The sequence below is a fragment of the Ovis aries genome, chromosome 17 (genome assembly GCF_016772045.2).
Source record: "Ovis aries strain OAR_USU_Benz2616 breed Rambouillet chromosome 17, ARS-UI_Ramb_v3.0, whole genome shotgun sequence".
Classification (NCBI taxonomy): Eukaryota; Metazoa; Chordata; class Mammalia; order Artiodactyla; family Bovidae; genus Ovis; species Ovis aries.
The window spans coordinates 874,030-894,060 of NC_056070.1; the positions used below are offsets into that span (position 1 = coordinate 874,030).

At 38.5% G+C, this 20,031-nt stretch overlaps 1 protein-coding gene across 1 annotated transcript in view; it reads left to right on the plus strand.

Annotated features, from left to right (window-relative positions):
• CPE (carboxypeptidase E) overlaps positions 1-20,031 on the plus strand; it is a 143,502-nt gene that overhangs the window by 97,635 nt on the left and 25,836 nt on the right. Inside the window, exons 2-5 of the mRNA XM_004017176.5 lie at positions 4,319-4,515; positions 6,189-6,356; positions 16,321-16,438; positions 19,365-19,547. Coding sequence (XP_004017225.2) covers positions 4,319-4,515; positions 6,189-6,356; positions 16,321-16,438; positions 19,365-19,547 — 666 coding nt within the window. The remainder of the gene's footprint in view (positions 1-4,318; positions 4,516-6,188; positions 6,357-16,320; positions 16,439-19,364; positions 19,548-20,031) is intronic.

Genomic DNA, 20,031 nt, shown 5'->3' on the forward strand with positions numbered 1-20,031 from the left:
CCCCACTTTCTTCAATTTAAGTTTGAATTTTGCAATAAGGAGTTCATGATCTGAGCGACAGTCAGCACCCAGTCTTGTTTTTGCTGACTGTATAGAGCTTCTCCATCTTTGGCTCCAAAGAATATAATCAATCTGATTTCAATATTGACTGTCTGGTGAAGTCCAATGATAAAGTCATCTCTTGCTATGACCAGTGCTTTCTCTTGTCAAAATTATGTTAGCCTTTTCCCTGCTTCATTTAGTACTCCAAGGCCAAACTTGCCTGTTACTCCAGGTATTTCTTGATTTCTTACTTTTGTATTCTAGTCCCCTATGATGAAAAAGACATGTTTTTTTCTTGGTGTTAGTTCTAGAAGGTCTTATAGGTCATCATAGAACTGATCAACATGGAAACAGTCAGATTTCCAAATAGCAAGGAGAGATAAGAAAGCCTTCCTCAGTGGTCCGTGCAAAGAAATAGAGGAAAACGATAGAATGGGAAAGACTAGAGATCTCTTCAAGAAAATTAGAGATACCAAGGGAATATTTCATGTACAGATGGGCACAATAAAGGACAGAAACTATATGGACCTAATAGAAGCAGAAGAGATTAAGAACAGGTGGCAAGAATACACCAAAGAACTATACAAAAAAGATCTTCATGACCCAGATAACTATGATGGTGTGATTACTCACCTAGAGCCAGACATCCTGGAATGCAAGCAAGTGGGCCTTAGGAAGCATCACTACAAACAAAGCTACTGGAGGTGATGGAATTCCAGTTGAACTATTTAAAACCCTCAAAGATGATGCTGGGAAAGTGCCACACTCAATATGCCAGCAAATTTGGAAAACTCAGCAGTGGTCACAGGACTGGAAAAGGTTAATTTTCCTTCCAATCCCAAAGAAAGGTAATGCCAAAGAATGTTCCAACTACCATACAGATGTACTCTTCTCACACACTAGCAAAGTAATGCTCAAAATTCTCCAAGCTAGGGTTCAACAGTATGTGAGCTGAGAACTTCCAGATGTTGAAGCTGGATTTAGAAAAGACAGAGGAACCAGAGATCAAATTGCCAACATCATTTGGACCATAGACAAAGCAAGAGAGTTCCAGAAAAACATATACTTCTGCTTTATTGATTATATCAAAGCCTTTGACTGTGTGGATTATGACAAACTGTAGAAAATTCTTCAAGAGATGGGAATACAGACCATTTTACCTGCCTCCTGAGAAATTTGTATGCCAGTCAAGAAGCAACAGTTAAAATGGGACATGGAACAACAGACTGGTTCCAAATTGAGAAAGGAGTATTTTGAGGCTGTATATTATCATCCTGCTTACTTAACTTGTATGTAGAATGCATCCTGCGAAATACTGGGCTGGATGAAGCACACCTTGGAATTAAAATTGCTGGGAGAAATATCAATAACCTCAGATATGCAGATGACACCAATCTCATGGTAGAAAGCAAGAGGAACTAAAGAGCCTCTTGATGAAAATGAAAGAGGAGCGTGAAAAAAGCTGGCTTAAAACTCAACATTCAAAAACAAACATCATGTCATCTGGTCCTATCACTTTATGGCAAATAGGGAAACAATGGAAACAGTGAGAGGCTTTATTTTCTTGGGCTCCAAAATCACTGCAGATGGTGACTGCAGCGATGAAATTGAAAGATGCTTGCTCCTTTGTGGAGAAAAGGGAACCCTCCTACACTGTTGGTGGGAATGCGAACTAGTACAGCCACTATGGAGAACAGTGTGGAGATTACTTAAAAAATTGCAAATAGAACTACCTTATGACCCAGCAATCCCACTGCTGGGCATACATACCGAGGAAACCGGAATTGAAAGAGACACATGTACCCCAATGTTCATCGCAGCACTGTTTATAATAGCCAGGACATGGAAACAACCTAGATGTCCATCAGCAGATGAATGGATAAGAAAGCTGTGGTACATATACACAATAGAGTATTACTCAGCCATTAAAAAGAATTCATTTGAATCAGTTCTGATGAGATGGATGAAACTGGAGCCAATTATACAGAGTGAAGTAAGCCAGAAAGAAAAACACCAATACAGTATACTAACATATATATGGAATTTAGGAAGATGGCAATGATGACCCTGTATGCAAGACAGGAAAAAAGACACAGATGTGTATAACGGACTTTTGGACTCAGAGGGAGAGGGAGAGGGTGGGATGATTTGGGAGAATGGGAATTCTAACATGTATATTATCATGTAAGAATTGAATTGCCAGTCCATGTCTGACGTAGGGTGCAGCATGCTTGGGGCTGGTGCATGGGGATGACCCAGAGAGATGTTGTGGGGAGGGAGGTGGGAGGGGGGTTCATGTTTGGGAACGCATGTAAGAATTAAAGATTTTAAAATTTAAAAAATAAAAATAAAAAAAGAAAAGCTATGACAAACCTAGACAGCATATTAAAAAAGCAAAGACATTACTTCCAACAAAGGTCCATCTAGTCAAAGCTATGGTTTTTCCGTTAGTCACATATGGATGTGAGAGTTGGACCATAAAGAAAGCATGAGTGCCAAAAAAATTGATGCTTTTGAGCTGTGACACTGTAGAAGACTCTTGAGAGTCCCTTGGACTACAAGAAGATCAAACCAGTCAAACGTAAAGGGAATCAGCCCTGAATATTCATCAGAAAGACTGATGCTGAAGCTGAAGCTCCAATACTTTGACCACTTCATGTGAAGAGCCGACTCAATGGAAAAGACCTTGATCCTGGAAAAGATTGAAGACAGGAAGAGGAGGGGACAACAGAGGATGAGATGGTTGGATGGCATCATCAACTTGATGGACATGAGTTTGAGCATGTTCTGGGAGGTGCTGAAGGACAAGGAAGCCTGGTGTTCTGCAGTCTGTGGAGTCACAAAGAATTGGACATGACAGAGTGAACTGTGCTGAACTGAATGTGTAGAATAATTTTTCCTTAGAATTGCTATTCTCTTTTCTGCCTAGATGAGTCCTTTAGCATTTGTTGTAAAATTGGCCTGGTGATGCTGAGTTCTCTTAGCTTTTAGTTATGTGTAAAGCTTTTTATGTCTCCATCAAATCTGAATGAGATTCTCACTGGGTCGAGTTTTCTTGGTTATATATTCTTCCCTTTCACACCTTTACATATATCACGACACTCCTTTCAGCTTGCATTGTTTCTGCTGAGAAATTATCTGATGGTCTTCTGGGAGTTCTCTCGTGAGTTATTTTTCATTTTCCCTTGTTACTTTTAATATTTTTTCTTTGTCTTAGTTTTTGTCAATTTTATTAGTATGTGTCAATATGTTTCTCCTTTTGTTTATCCTGTGTGGGATTCTCTGTGCTTGCTGGACTTGGTTGACTGCTTCCTTTTCCATATTAGGGAAGTTTTCAGCTATCATGACTTCAAATATTTTCTCATGTCCTCTCTCTTTCTCCTTCTGGGACCCCTATAATGTGAATGTTGGTGCATTTAATGTTGTCCCAGAGGTCTCTTAAGCTATCTTCATTTCTTTTCATTCTTTTTTCTTTATTCTGGTCTTCAGTGTGATTTCCACCATTCTTTCTTCCAGGTCACTTATCTGCTCATTTGTCTCAGTTACTCTGCTATTGATTCCTTCTAGTATATTTTTCATTTCAGTTATTGTATTGTTCATCTCTGTTTGTTCTTTAGTTCTTCTAGGTCTCTGTTAACCTTTTCTTGCATCTTCTCAGTCTTTGCCTCCATTCTTTTTCTGAGATCCTGGATCATGTTCACTATAATTATTCTGAAAAAAAAAATTTTTTTTTAACAAGTTTGCCTGTCTCCACTTCATTTAGTTGCTTTTTTCTGGGGATTTTATCTTGTTCCTTCATCTAGGACATAATCCTCTGCATTTGCATTTTTTCTAAATTTCTGTGATTGTTGCTTTAATTTCGCAGGCTCAAGGACTGTAGCTCTTTTTGCTTCTGCTATCTCTCTCTTCATTTTCTTATAAGGGCAGTAGTCCTTCTGGGTTATGACCTCATTTAACCTTAATTACCTCATTAAGGGTCATATCTCCAGATACAATTACATTCAAACTTAGGATTTAGGCTTATGATTTTGGGGGTCAAAATTCAGGGTACAGTAAGTGGGAGACTTGGAAGACAGAACTCAAAAGATGGAAGGGAAATGTTAAGTATTTTATGCTTACATTAGATTTCTTAGACATCAACTGTGGAGGGCAAAGAAGTTATAACCTTTGTGTAATAAGTTAGTAACTGTACAACTTTTTTTTACACTGTGTGTTATTTGCCTTCTCTCTGGTATGATAGAAAAAGTCTCTATACTATTTATTTTTGGGCTTTTAGGTGAGCCTGAATTTAAATACATTGGGAATATGCATGGCAATGAAGCTGTCGGACGGGAGCTGCTCATTTTTCTGGCCCAGTACCTGTGCAATGAGTACCAAAAAGGGAATGAGACAATTGTCCAGCTGATCCATAACACCCGAATCCACATCATGCCTTCCCTGAACCCTGATGGCTTTGAAAAGGCAGCATCTCAGGTGGGTGTGGGTCAGATCACAGCAGAGCATGAATTTTTTTTTTAAGGTTTGTACATATATACTTATAGACAAGGAATATATGCTCACATGAAGCTTACAGAGAGTGAGTGCAGGGCTGAGTATAAGTGAAATGGTATTCAGTTTCTGGGTAATGAAAAAGTTCAGAAGGTAAGGAATGATGGGTGAGGGTTTCGTCCACAGAAATTCCAAATGAGAAAATTTATAAGTCAATATTTAATTGTTTGGTTATTGTTGCTTAATCAATCATATTTATTCATTCATGTTTGTCACTAGGTTACTTTCTTTCTAAAAATCCAGAAGATTGACAGCTATCTACTCCCATGTATTGAAGAGTGAGGACATTGCTGTTTCTAAATGAGATGATATCATATTGCCATCTACTGAAATCAAGAAATAAGGATATTTGGCTAGATAATATTTTATGGATGCTTAATCCTAGTCTTATCTATTGATATACATTATCCATAAAGTAAAAAAGAAACAAATAAACAGAACAAAACCTTCGTAACATAAATAAAAAACAAATTTAGTAAATTTTAACTGTTACAGAAACTGAGTAGTAATTACATTTTCAGAATTAAGTTTTTGGACAGGGATGCAGGACATTTTATTTGTTGTTTTCTACAGTTTGAAATAATTTTTGTGTTTAATGGAAACGTATTGAAGTATATATTTAGTATATTTATCTATAGCTAAGAATTTGTTTTGTACATTAAAAATAAAAGATCCAATTACCATTTGACCTTGTAAAAAACCCAAACAGTGAATTTCTGTAAGTACAATGTTGATATAATTTCTAAAGTTATGAAGAGAAAAATTCTAGTATATTCTAGTACATAGAGAATTAAATTATTGACTATTTTAAAGTGATATTCAGGAATATCAGGATGGACAAAAAACTGTCATTGCTATTTTTTGCCTCATAGATTTCAATTCCTCACAGTCTAAGCTATCTGAACTTACATGACTTTAACAATATGGACATTATCTCTGTATTAGAGATTTAGTACTAATAGTAAAACAAAAAATGGAATATAAATGAATATTCTAGAAATTTATTAAGTTTCTGGATTATATCATTAGCGAAATGAAGTGTTTAGAATTAAGCAGAAAATTTTCAATTTACAAAGTTGAAACAGAAGTTACAGAGCTCACACTTTTTCATTAAGAATATAAGAGAGAGGTAACATGTAAATAATTCACATTAAACTCATTTTAAGTGCCCAACCTTATTTAGTAATTTATTCTTTCAAATATTTGTAAATAGATTGCTGTGGTTTTCAGAGAGTGAGTATTTTACTTAAACCAAGTAAAGAGTAGTGTGCTGTGAGACATTCCATCTACATTAATAGCTAACATATATGCAGTTTGTGAGACGTGCCATCTACATTAGCAGCTAACATATATGCAGTTTGATGTTGAATACCTTGTATATATAATTAACATTTAAAATATTGTTCATTGAGAATGTTTTGAAAATATCCATAAAAAATGCTTTAAACCTGATACTTTCATGTGTGTATCAGTTAGATAATGAAGTGCCACTGTAGGAGGATACTGTTGAAATGAATAGTCTTAAAAATTATTTTAAAAGCCGTTAATGAAGACTTTAAATAAATAACTGATGAGTTTCCTCTGATTTTTTTTTCCAGCTTGGTGAGCTGAAGGACTGGTTCGTGGGTCGAAGCAATGCCCAGGGAATAGATCTGAACCGGAACTTTCCAGACCTGGACAGAATAGTTTATGTTAATGAGAAAGAAGGTGGTCCAAATAATCATCTATTGAAAAATCTGAAGAAAATTGTGGATCAAAACACAAAGGTAGAGAACATGTATGGTTTTCTTGCGTTCTGTTCCTCCAGTCTGAGGAAATACATCTACTATCTTCATAACAATGAAGTATGCAGAAGTGTCATGAATGCCTCTATGGGATACTTCCCTGTGGCTGTGAAAGTCAAGGCTGGGAGCCTGGGGCCTGGAAACTAGTCCTGCGACTAGAATTGGTCATGAATTTATGACATTGAATGTAACAGTAGGGGCAGGAGGGAGGAACCCAGTTGTTTAGAAAGTATTTTTGGCCTATTTAGGGGCCCTTTATCAGCACGTTTGATTTGCTTCTCCTACAGGATTTTACACTGTTGACATTTTCTTCTTTTCCAGAACTTTCTCCTGCTTTGCACAACTCTACTTTCTTCTACCTCTTCTAATACCTTTTAAATCACTTCTGAGTTTCTTTCCCTGCTTCTTCTGCCTTGGCTTAAACACTGGCCTTTAAGGTCCCATCTGCTACCCTTATTTCTCTCCCTGGGTTTCTATCCTCTTCTGTACCTTCAGTATGTTGTTGATTATACAGATTCTCCCAGATCTCTTTACTAACTCACTCAGTCCCTTTATGTGGTGACATCTAGGGCCTCAAACTTAGCATGGCCAGAAATAAATCTTTTCCTAAGAAACACTATTCTCTCATTTACTCGATCATTAAGACCTTGAATTTTCTCTCTGTCACTACTCCCCACACATGTTACCAGATCTTGATGACACCCTCAGCCTCTCTCTCCTCTGAAAACTCAGGCCCTATGGTCTTCTGTCCTCATGAGGAAGGTAGCCGCCATCCTTGTTTTGGGTTCAGCCTCTTCCAACTCCTTTTAGTCTTCTCAAATTCCTCCAGAGTGATCTTCATACAGAAATAAATGCTCTATTGCTTAAAATCTCTAAACTTGTCAGGTCTCCACTGCTCCAAAGAATAAAGTAAAAACTCAAAATGTGAAACCACTGTGATAGTTTAGTGTGAAGATTCTGGAGGCAGCCACCTTGGTTCAAATGTTGGTTCTGTTCTTGCTGTATGAGTTTTGCAAAGTTATTTAACAACTGTGTGCTTCTTTATCTTCATTTGAAATATGGAGATGATTGTAGTATCTATTACATAGAGTGGTTGTGAGGATTGAGTGAGTTAGTACATATAAAGAGCTTGAGGCCAGGGTCTAGAATTCTTACTACTGTGTCGGCATTGTTTCTCAGTGCTTTATTATGGACCACAGGGTCAAATGGACACACACCCACCCACTAAACATTGAGTTTGAAGCTTATACTGTTTGAACGTTGTTTTTAGTTCCATGTAGGGGAGGTGAGCCCATTATGGAGGAATGGTGAGGACTGCTGGTTCCTCTGCCTCTTGTGTCTTTCCTGGCATTTCCACTCTTACTTATCAACTTCTTCTACTACCTTTCTAAGTGAGAGATTGGAAAGGACAGTGTCTCCATTTTATTATAGCTCCAGGACCATTCAAATTTCCCTTGGCCCCTAGCAGCTGCCAGCTCAGCCACTCCTTAATCTGGCTTTGATATGCCATGTACTTCTTAAGTGTATCATCTTCTAATAACTTTATATCTTTATATGTGTGCTTATTCCAGCTGTTCACAGTGCTTTTCACTTTCCTTCCCTATCACCTCCTCTGTGAAGCCTTTCTCTGCTCTTCCAGACATTCTGTTAAGCCTGCCTTTATGTTCTTTATATATACTTCCAGCCTGGTGCTTATAGTTGCATAGAACTTTGTATATGTCATATTACTATTTGTTTATACAGCTGTTTTTCTTTTTGATTTTAGATTTCAGTCCCCTGATTACAGGAATTAGAATTCCTATTTGAATCTAACATATAGTAGGCTTGAAGCCTATTATAAATGAGTTCAATCCAGCCTGCCAAGAAGATCACAACATCTGAAAACCAGCTGCTGGAGCTCCAGACATGCACTCAGCACATGGCTGAGACACTTGTTAGAAGATCCAGGAGAAAGGGAGTCTCAGATTATTGGTCTAAAATTCTTAAAATTTTCCTGTCTATATTTAGAATTCATCCCAGAAACCTGGGCTGAGTCTATAAATGGGGATCAGTCTGTGAAAGGGCTGTCTGGGGCCAAGGATTTTGGCAGAACTTGATAAATGGGTGAATTAAACACACTTGTTTCTGAGTCACAGATCTTCATTTTTTCTGCTCCTAAATCATCTTTCCTGGGAGAAGGGAGGGCTAGAAAAGAAAAGGGCAGGGGTAATCAAAAGGGAAAAGAGGATAGTCCTGTGTGATGTGGCATAAGACAGAAATGAAAAATTGTTCTGAAAGCTTAGTGTGGCTATCTTCCCAAATTTTCCCCATTGCCCATGCTGTCTGTTACAATTAAGAAATGAGAGCATCTCCTTCTGTGAGAGCACCAAAATCACAACTAGCTGTTGAATGACCATCAATAGGAGGACACTGGAACCCACCACAAAAAGATACTCCACATCTAAAGACAAAGAAGAGACCACAGAGAAATGATAAGAGGGGTGCAATCATGATAAAATAAAATTCCATACTTGCTGGTGGGTGACCTGCAAACTGGAGAACAATAATACCAAATACGTTCTCTCACTGTTGTGAAGATTCTGAACCCCACATCAGGCTTCCCTGCCTGGGGATCCAAGAAAGGGACTAGGAATTCCCAAGGAACTTGACCTTGAGGACCAGTATGATTTGACTATAGGACTTCTACAGGACTGGGGGAAACAGAGAATCCAGTCTTGGAGGGCACAAACAAAAATCTTGTGTACACCAAGACCCAGAGGAAAGGAACAGTGACTCCACAGAAGACTGAACCAAAATGAAGGGTTTCCTGTTGAGGTGTGGGTCAGCAGGGGCTCACCACAGGGACTGGGACACTGGAAGCAGCAGTCTGGGATGGTCATCCTTGATGAAAGCCCTCTTGGAGGTCACCATTAACTCTACCATAGAGCCCACAGACCCCAGGGCTGGGTTGCTCAGGCCAAACAACTACCAGGGAGGGAGTGCAACCACATCTATAAGCAGATAATTGGATTAAAGCTTTACTGAGCAAGGCCCTGCCCACCAGAGCAAGGTCCAGTTTTTCCCACTAGCAGTTCCTCCCATCAGGAAGCATACACAAGCCTTTTAGCCTCTTACATCAGAGGGCATACAGAAGAAGCAAGAAGAACCACAGTCCCATAGCAGTTAAAACAAAAACCACATTACAGAAAGCTAATATGATAGAAAAGGAAGAGGAACGAGAGATCAAATTGCCAACATCCGCTGGATCATCAAAAAACCAAGCGAGTTCCAGAAAAACATCTATTTCTGCTTTATTGACTATGCCAAATGCTTTGACTGTGTGGATCACAATCAACTGTGGAAAATTCTGAAAGAGATGGGAATACAGATCACCTGACCTGCCTCTTGAGAAACCTATATGCAGGTCAGGAAGCAACAGTTAGAACTGGACATGGAACAACAGACTGGTTCCAAATAGGAAAAGGAGTACGTCAAGGCTGTATATTGTCACCCTGCTCATTTAACTTATATGCAGAGAACATCATGAGAAATGCTGGGCTGGAAGAAGCACAGGCTGGAATCAAGATTGCCAGGAGAAATATCAATAACCTCAGATATGCAGGTGACACCACCCTTATGGCATAAAGTGAAGAGGAACCAAAAGCCTCTTGATGAAAGTGAAAGAGGAGAGTGAAAAAGTTGGCTTAAAGCTCAACATTCAGAAAACGAAGATCATGACATCTGGTCCCATTGCTTCATGGGAAATAGATGGGGAAACAGTGGAAAGAGTGTCAGACTATTTTTTTGGGCTCCAAAATCACTGGAGATGGTGACTGCAGCCATGAAATTAAAAGACACTTACTCCTTGGAAGAAAAGGTATGACCAACCTAGGTAGCATATTGAAAAGCAGAGACATTACTTTGCCAACAAAGGTCTGTCTAGTCAAGGCTAAGGTTTTCCCAGTGGTGTATGGATGTGAGAGTTGGACTTTGAAGAAAGCTAAGCACCGAATAATTGATGCTTTTGAACTGTGGTGTTGGAGAAGACTCTTGAGAGTCCCTTGGACGGCAAGGATATCCAACCAGTCCATTCTGAAGATCAGCCCTGGGATTTCTTTGGAAGGAATGATGCTGAAGCTGAAACTCCAGTACTTAGGCCATGCAAAGAGTTGACTCATTGGAAAAGACTCTGATGCTGGGAGGGATTGGGGGCAGGAGGAGAAGGGGACAACAGAGGATGAGATAGCTGGATGGCATCACTGAGTCAATGGACGTGAGTCTGAGTGAACTCTGGGAGTTGATGGACAGGGAGGCCTGGTGTGCTGCGATTCATGGGGTCGCAAAGAGTCGGACACGACTGATCAACTGAACTGAACTGAACTGAACTGAATCATGACGAAAAAGCAGAAAGTTATGTCCCAGATGAAGGGACAAGATAAAACCCCAGAAAAACAACTAAATGAAGTGGGGACAGGCAACCTTCCAGAAAAACAATCCAGAGTAATGAATAGTGAAGATGATCTAGGATCTTGAGAAAACAATGGAGAAGATGTGAAGAAATCAATAGCAGAATAACTGAGGCAGAAAGATAAATGACCTGGAGGACAAAATGGTGGACATCACTGCCACAGAACAGAATATAGAAAAAAGAATGAAAAGAAATCAAGACAGCCTGAGAGACCTCTGGGACAATATTAAATGCAGCAATATTTGCATTATAGAAGTCCCAGAGGAGAAGAGAGAGAGAAAGGTCCTGAGAAGATATTTGAAGACAATAATAACTGAAAACTTCCCTACCGTAGGAAAGAAACTAGTCAACCAAGTCCAGGAAACACAGAGAGTCCCACGCAGGATAAACCCATGGAGGAACACATCAAAGCACATAGTGATCAAATTGACAAAAATTAAAGACAAAGATAAAATATTGAAAGCAACAAAGGAAAAACAACAAATAACATAAAGGAACTCACATCAGGCTGATTTCTCAACAGAAACTCTACAAGCCGGAGGGAATGGCATGATACATTTAAAGTGATGAAAGGGAACTCCTACAACCAAGAATACTCTACCCAGCAAAACTCTGCTTCAGAGTTGATGGAGAAATCAAAAGCTTTCCAGACAAGCAAAGGTTAAGAGAATTAGGCACCCCCAGACCAGCTTGAAAACAAATGCTAAAGGAACTTCTTTAGGCAGGAAACACAAGAGAAGGAAAAGACCTACAGAGAATAAACCCCAAACAGTTAGTAAAATGGTAAAAGTATCATGCATATTAATAATTACTTTAAATGTAAATGGGTTAAATGCACCAATCAAAAAACATAGATTGACTGGGTGGATGAAAACATGTGCATATATGCACTTCCACTTACCACATCACTCTATTTGACCCCCAACTTGTATGTAATTATTTCACATTGTTAAGTTAATCATGTTACTATTATGGGCTGCAATTGTAATTATCTTTTACTCTTTGTCTATTACTTATGAAAACTGATAAACATCTTATAGTATTGTGTAGGAAAAAAGAAACTAAGCAACGAGAAAAAGAATTCTTGTTACCAATCATGGAAAAAAGCATGAAATAAACTCAGGTTGACAGGCTATTAGATTAACAGTTTTAGTGAAAATACTGTCATTTTCAGCCAGCACTACTATCCTTTTCCCCAATGGAACCTATATAATATTTCTATAAGCTTTATATTAGATATTTTCATATATCTAGTTTAAGCAATATTTTAAAAAAGATGCATGTCATGAAACTTAAAAAAAAATAGAGCTTTTATTTTAAAAAGTCTCAATGCCAATACCTTTCCTGGGTATTATAAAGGTAATAAAAAGAGAAATATATAAAAGTTAAGTTTTGAACTCTTTTCAGGAAGAGAAGCAAGATTTGTTTACATTTTACTAAATCTTCAGTAAATCTGCTTAAATCATGGATGATATTGCCCATGTCTGCCTCATCTCCTTTTTCCATCTTTGTCAGCACTTTCACAGCATCCTCTTTTAGGATTTGAAATAGCTCAAATGTAGGTATGTAGGTACTGTGTTTATATATATCTATAGATATAGATAGGTATAGACAGATACATACCTATAGATATAATTAATTTATAATGTTATTTAATTTGAAGCATACAACACATTGATTTGATATTTGTATATATTGTGAGATGATTGGATAATAAGTCTAGTTAACATTTATCAGCATACATAGTTACATTTTTTTTCTTGATTGTGATGAGAACTTTTAAGATATTTTCTCTTAGCAACTTTCAAGTATACAATACAGTATTGTTATTATTTTAAAATATAATTTATTTATTTTAATTGGATGTTAATGACTTTACAATATTGTATTGATTTTGCCATACATCAACATGAATCTGCCACAGGTATACACGTGTTCCCCATCCTGAACCCCCCTCCCTCCTCCCTCCATGTACCATCCCTCTGGGTCGTCCCAGTGCACCAGCCCCAAGCATCCAGTATCATGCATCGAACCTAGACTGGCAATTCGTTTCATATATATTATGTATGTTTCATTGCCATTCTCCCAAATCTATTAACTATATTAACTATAGTCTCTATGCTATACATTACATGTCTAGGATTTATTTTATAATCCAAAGTTTGTAATTTGCCTCTGGCAACCATCAATCTCTTCTCTGTATCATTAGAAAGTGAAAGTTGCTTAGTCGTGTCTCACTATTTGCAACCCCATGGACTATACAGCCCATGGAATTCTCCAGGTCAGAATACTGGAGTGGGTAGACTTTCCTTTCCCCAGGGGATTGTCTCAACCCAGGGATTGAATCCAGATCTCCTACATTGCAGGCAGATTCTTTACCAGCTGAACCACAAAGGAGGCCCAAGAATACTGCAGTTGGTAGCCTATCCCTTCTCCAGCAAATCTTCCCTACCCATGAATTGAACCATGGTCTCAGGCGGATTCTTTGCCAACTGAGCTATGAGGGAATATGCTGTATCATTAGTGTGGTTTAAAATCTATAGAGTTATAGGAATGAAGGATTAAAAAGGCAGATTCCTTATTTACAATAGGCAAGATATGGAAGCAACAGATGACTAGATAAAGAAGCACACACACATACACACATAATGGAAAGCTACTCAGCCATAAAAAAAGAGTAAAATGTTGCCATTTACAACAACATGGATGGATATGGAGGGTATTAAGTGGACTAAATCAGACATAGATAGATAAATACTGTATGGTATCACCTATATGTGAAATCTGAAATATAAAACAGAGTAGTGAATATAACAAAAAAGAAGCAGACTCACAGATATAGAGAACTAGTGGTTACAGTGGGGAGGGGGAAAGGGAAGAGATAGATAGGGGTTGGGGATTAAGTGGGTCAAACTACCATGAATAAAATAAATAAGCTGCAAGGACATATTGTACATCACAGGGAATATAGCCAGTATTTTATAATAACTATAAATGGAATATAACCTTTAAAAATTGAAAATCACTATGCTGTATACCTGAAACTCCTGTAATGTTGTACATCAGTTCAGTTCAGTTCAGTTCAGTTGATCAGTCATGTCTGAATCTTTGCGACCCCATGAATCGCAGCACACCAGGCCTCCCTGTCCATCACCAACTCCCGGAGTTCACTCAGACTCACGTCCATCCAGTCAGTGATGCCATCCAGCCATCTCATCCTCGGTTGTCCCCTTCTCCTCCTGCCCCCAATCCCTCCCAGCATCAGAGTCTTTTCCAATGAGTTAACTCTTCACATGAGGTGGTCAAAGTACTGGAGCTTCAGCTTTAGCATCATTCCTTCCAAAGAAATCCCAGGGCTGATCTCCTTCAGAATGGACTGGTTGGATCTCCTTGCCGTCCTAGGGACTCTCAAAAGTCTTCTCCAACACCACAGTTCGAACACATCAGTTCTTTGGCGCTCAGCCTTCTTCACAGTCCAACTGTCACATCCATACATGACCTCAGGAAAAACCACAGCCTTGACTAGATGGACCTTAGTCGGCAAAGTAATATCTCTGCTTTTGAATATGCTATCTAGGTTGGTCATAACTTTCATTCCAAGGAGTAAGCGTCTTTTAATTTCATGGCTGCAGTCACCATCTGCAGTGATTTTGGAGCCCCCCAAAATAAAGTCTGACACTGTTTCCACTGTTTCCCCATCTATTTCCCATGAAGTGATGGGACCAGATGCCATGATCTTCATTTTCTGAATGTTGAGCTTTAAGCCAACTTTTTCACTCTCCTCTTTCACTTTCATCAAGAGGCTTTTTAGTTCCTCTCCAGTCTAGCGTTTCTCATGAGTTGTACATCAACTATATGTCAATTTAAAAAATTCAGATTCCTGTGAATGCTGAATCAGGAAGTCTGGGGTGTGTATGCAATGGGGTTGAGTGATGGAAAGGAACATACATTTTTACCAAGTCCTCCAGATGATCTCTTTGCTCTTCTGAACCTCTCTGAGCACAGGATCATTCTGTTCCCTGGAGTTCTTCCTGCTGAATCATTTCTCATCTGCTCTCGAGGTCTTCAGTCTGGTTATGTCCACCATTGTCTGGGCTCAGTATATGGGCCTTGGCTTGAATCCAAACAATGATTACATCAAATAATTATATTAAATACTTGTCTTTAGTGGCTAGAGTTGTGAAGAATATAGAATAAACATGGCTTTGATATTTTTAAAAGCCAAGCTATATAATTATAGAGCATAACATTTGAACTATACTTATAATCTCTCAATGAAAGTTTAAAAAATAGGTTATATTTGGCTCTAGATTCTGTTAAGGACTGGCTTAACCAGCCCCATTTAGGGGTGCTCCAAAGCCGCCTCTATGGGTTAGTTAAATATGTGATTACAGTACTGAGGATATTTCAGCATTTAGTCAGCCTAGAAGACTCTATAATAGTCAAAGAGAAATTAAGTTTAAGTGATAAAATTGTGGAGTTTGCTTGTTTTTGAACATTTAGTAGCATGAACAGTGTATGCAATATATGTAAGAAATAGACTCTGTATAGGAACTAACAGTAGGCAAAAATCCAATAGTCATATACTACTTTGTGTACTCAGGACTGTATTATTTTTTCTTTTCCTCTTTTTAAAAAGCAGGTTTATTAATATATGATTTACATAACATAGAACTCACCCATGTGAAGAATACAATCCAGTGGTTTTTAGATATTCTGTCCCTAAGAACAATGTGAACCACATCTCCAGTGGGGGTGGGGTGGGGTGAGGAATTAAAATCGAAAGGTAATTGGGATTTTGAGAGTCTTCCTAGTTGCTGTTAAAAACACATCACATGAAAGTGTCAAGCTTTTGGCTCAGATTAATTCTTTGGTATAGATTTCTTTCCTCCTTGTTTTGCTTCGGTAAGAGGGGCTGTGAATCTTTCAAAAGACCACAGGAATTCCTAAAACTTTTGCTGTTGTTTTAAAATTTGAGATGATCATCCCGAAGTACATTATTTGGTGGTAAAATCTGAAAAAGACCAAATTTAATTTTTTTTATAGGAAAAATGTTGAAGTGGTTGAAGGGAATTGGAGAAATAGTAAACAAAACTTGGAAAGAAAATCTACCACCTTTCTTGAATTGAACCACCATAAAGAAGAACCTTGTTCGGCTTAGCTATTTTCTTTTCTCCTTGTCTTATCATTATTATTAACAGGTTCAGATGGAGATGTACCCATATTTGTAAATGATTTCTATGCTGTCATACAAAGAAAGAAAACTGGTAGCTTTTAAATAGAACTTTTAAGGAAATAGAAATATTTTTTATTGTAAGTCTGAGAAAGATAGAGATGGGGAATGCTCCTCTTTTCTTTTTTCTATGAAAACAATCACAGAGTGCTTGGAATATGACAAAATTTCAGTTGATATTGTTCTTACCTTTTATGTCTTTTCTGTCAAGTGACCCACCAATGAATGCCACATTTAGAATCCTTTTAACCTCTAATCTTATACAGCTTGCTCCTGAGACGAAGGCTGTCATTCATTGGATTATGGATATTCCTTTTGTGCTCTCTGCCAATCTTCATGGAGGAGATCTTGTGGCCAATTATCCATATGATGAGACGCGGAGTGGTAGGTGTTCTTCCTGTTTCTCTAATTAATTCAAGGTTTACAATTACTTTACAAGGGTTTATTGAATGATTTCTGTGGTATTCTTTTAAGGAACTGATTGTTCAGTGATTTTGCCTATATAAATACATCTGCTGAACTGGAATATCCTCTGTTTCATGTGGCACTGCCATATATCTGGCAAAAAAAGACTGTAATTTAAAAAAATTAAATGAAGAGAAACATAATCACTTAGGTAAGAGAAAGGGAAAAAACAGAAGTTGTGAACTTGGGTAACTCTTGGATTCCAGTAAATGGAGGAATAATGGATCTATGTAGCTTTATGTACAAGACAGCTTAAAACTGAAGGCAAACTTTTAGAACTCCATCAGGGGCCCATGAATATCTCTGCGTGTGCATTCACACTTATTATGCATTCACACTTCTACAATTGGAAGTGTTTCTTGGTGGTGTCAGGGAGAAGAAGTGATGCTTTGATTTTATTTAACTAATTTTAGCTGCACTCAATATGCCAGCAAATTTGGAAAACTCAGCAGTGGCCACAAGACCGGAAAAGGTCAGCTTTCATTGCAATCCCAAAGAAAGGCAATGCCAAAGAATGCTCAAACTACTGCCACAGTTGCACTCATCTCACATGCTAGTAAAGTAATGCTCAAAATTCTCCAACTCAGGCTTCAGCAATATGTGAACCGTGAACTTCCAGATGTTCAAGCTGGTTTTAGAAAAGGCAGAGGAACCAGAGATCAAATTACCATCATCTGCTGGATCATGGGAAAAGCAAGAGAATTCCAGAAAAACATCTATTTATGCTTTATTGACTATGCCAAAGCCTTTGACTGTGTGGATCACAATAAACTGTGGAAAATTCTGAAAGAATTGGGAATACCAGACCACCTGACCTGCCTCTTGAGAAATCTGTATGCAGTTAGAACTGGACATGGAACAACAGACTGGTTCCAAATAGGAAAAGGAGTACGTCAAGGCTGTATATTGTCACCCTGCTTATTTAACTTATATGCAGAGTACATCATGAGAAACGCTGGACTGGAAGAAACACAAGCTGGAATCAAGATTGTCGGGAGAAATATCAATAACCTCAGATATGCAGATGACACCAGTCTTATGGCAGAAAGTGAAGAGGAACTAAAAAGCCTCTTGACGAAAGTGAAAGAGGAGAGTGGAAAAGTTGGCTTAAAGCTCAACATTCAGAAAATGAAGATCATGGCATCTGGTCCCATCACTTCATGGGAAATAGATGGGGAAACAGTGGAAACAGTGTCAGACTTTATTTTTGGGGGCTCCAAAATCACTGCAGATGGTGATTGCAGCCATGAAATTAAAAGACGCTTACTCCTTGGAATGAAAGTTATGACCAACCTAGATAGCATATTCAAAAGCAAAGATATTACTTTGCCAACTAAGTTCCATCTAGTCAAGGCTATGGTTTTTCCAGTAGTCATGTATGGGTGTGAGAGTTGGACTGCGAAGAAGGCTGAACACCGAAGATTTGATGTGTTTGAACTGTGGTGTTGGAGAAGATTCTTGAGACTGCAAGGAGATCCAACCAGTCCATTATGAAGGAGATCAACCCTGGGATTTCTTTGGAAGGAATGATGCTAAAGCTGAAACTCCAGTACTTTGACCACCTCATGTGAAGTGTTGACTCATTGGAAAAGACTCTGATGCTGGGAGGGATTGGGGGCAGGCGGAGAAGGGGACGACTGAGGATGAGATGGCTGGATGGCATCACTAACTCGATGAATGTGAATCTGAGTCAACTCCAGGAGTTGGTGATGGACAGGGAGGCCTGGTGTGCTGCGATTCATGGGGTCGCAAAGAGTCGGACACTACTGAGCGACTGGACTGAACTGAACTAGTTATAGCTAATCTTTAGACACAGCAAACTTTAGCCAGATAGATATTCTCAGCTTAATTTTTGTTGTTTCAAGAAATTACCTACTTTGAATCAATTTTCAGGAGACTTTGAAGAGTTAGGTCTTTGTAATACAGGATATTGTTGTTCAGCCTCTAAGTCATGTCTGATTCTTTGTGACCCTATGGACTGCAGCATGCCAGGTTTCCCTGTCCTTCACTGTTTCCCGGGAGTTTGCTCAAATTCATATCCATTGAGTTGGAGATACCATCCAACCATCTCATCCTGTGTCATCCCCTACTCCTCCTGGCCTCAGTCTTTCTTAGCACCAGAGTCTTTTCTAGTGAGTCAGCTCTTCGCATCAGGTAGCCAAAGTATTGGAGCTTCAGCTTCAGCATCAGTGTTTCCAATGAATATTTAGTGTTGATTTCCTTTAGGATTCACTGGGTTGACCTTCTTGCTGTCCAAGGAACTCTTGAGAGTCTTCTCCAGCACCACAATTTGAAAGCACCAACACAGGAAACTTGAAATTTAGACTTAATGGTTTGTCAATAGCTGGGAAATTTAACGACTGGCATATTTGATAATACAGAATAAGAATACAGTGTACCAAAATAGATGCTATTTATTTCAGTAGTAGGAGGTGTTTAAAAACTGTAAATTCAGATACTGAAAAATATGTATGACAGTGGTTCACAGTGCCTAGTGGATTTGTACAGGTGCAATTTATAAATTAAAAATTTTAACAATGGAATCTCCTTACTGTCTTCCCAAGTCCACTTTACTAGGTGCTTATCTCTTTTCTTGTGAAGCTTTCAATTCACTAGAAGAAAGTACATTCTACTCAATTTTTACTTTGCAGTATCAGCAGTGGGCCTTATAAAACCTGAAAGAAAACTAAGTGTAACTGTTGAGTACTTAAGCCTTCACTCCTTTCCCATAGTGATGTAGCTAAAAATGCATCAGCAGGAGATCAACACTGAATCAGTCTTCAGAAAACATGCAGTACTAGTTGGTTTGTGTCAGTTTCCTTAGTGTTGTGGCTTTATTTTCCAGGTAGTGCTCACGAATACAGCTTCTGCCCAGATGATGACGTCTTCCAAAGCTTAGCTCGGGCATACTCATCCTTCAACCCCCCTATGTCGGACCCAGATCGGCCCCCATGTCGCAAGAATGATGATGACAGCAGCTTTGTAGAAGGAACGACCAATGGTGCTGCATGGTACAGCGTGCCTGGAGGTGAGTTTCCCTTTCACTCTTCATGTGAATAGTGACTTTTAAAAAATAATTACCATTTATATTTAGCTTTTGAACTGTGGTGTGGGAGAAGACTCTTGAGAGTCTCTTGGATTGCAAGGAGATCCAACCAGTCAACCCTAAAGGAAATCAGTCTTGAATACTTATTAGAAGGAAACTGAAGCTGAAACTCCAATAATTTGGCCACGTGATGAGAAGAACCGACTCATTGGAAAAGACCCTGATGCTGGGAAAGATTGAAGGCAGGAGGAGAAGGGAACGACAGAGGATGAGATTGTTGAATTTGAGATGTAGAAGAGATGTAGGAAAGGAACTGAAGATATCCACTGGGAAAATTCAAATTGAACACTGTTAATTACCCTAGTTTTCAAATTCTGGCCTTATTAAACAAGATATCATCATGATTATATGTTAGTCATGCTTTGCCATATGTAAATGTATATTTTAGAGGGCTGGCTTTGGCCTT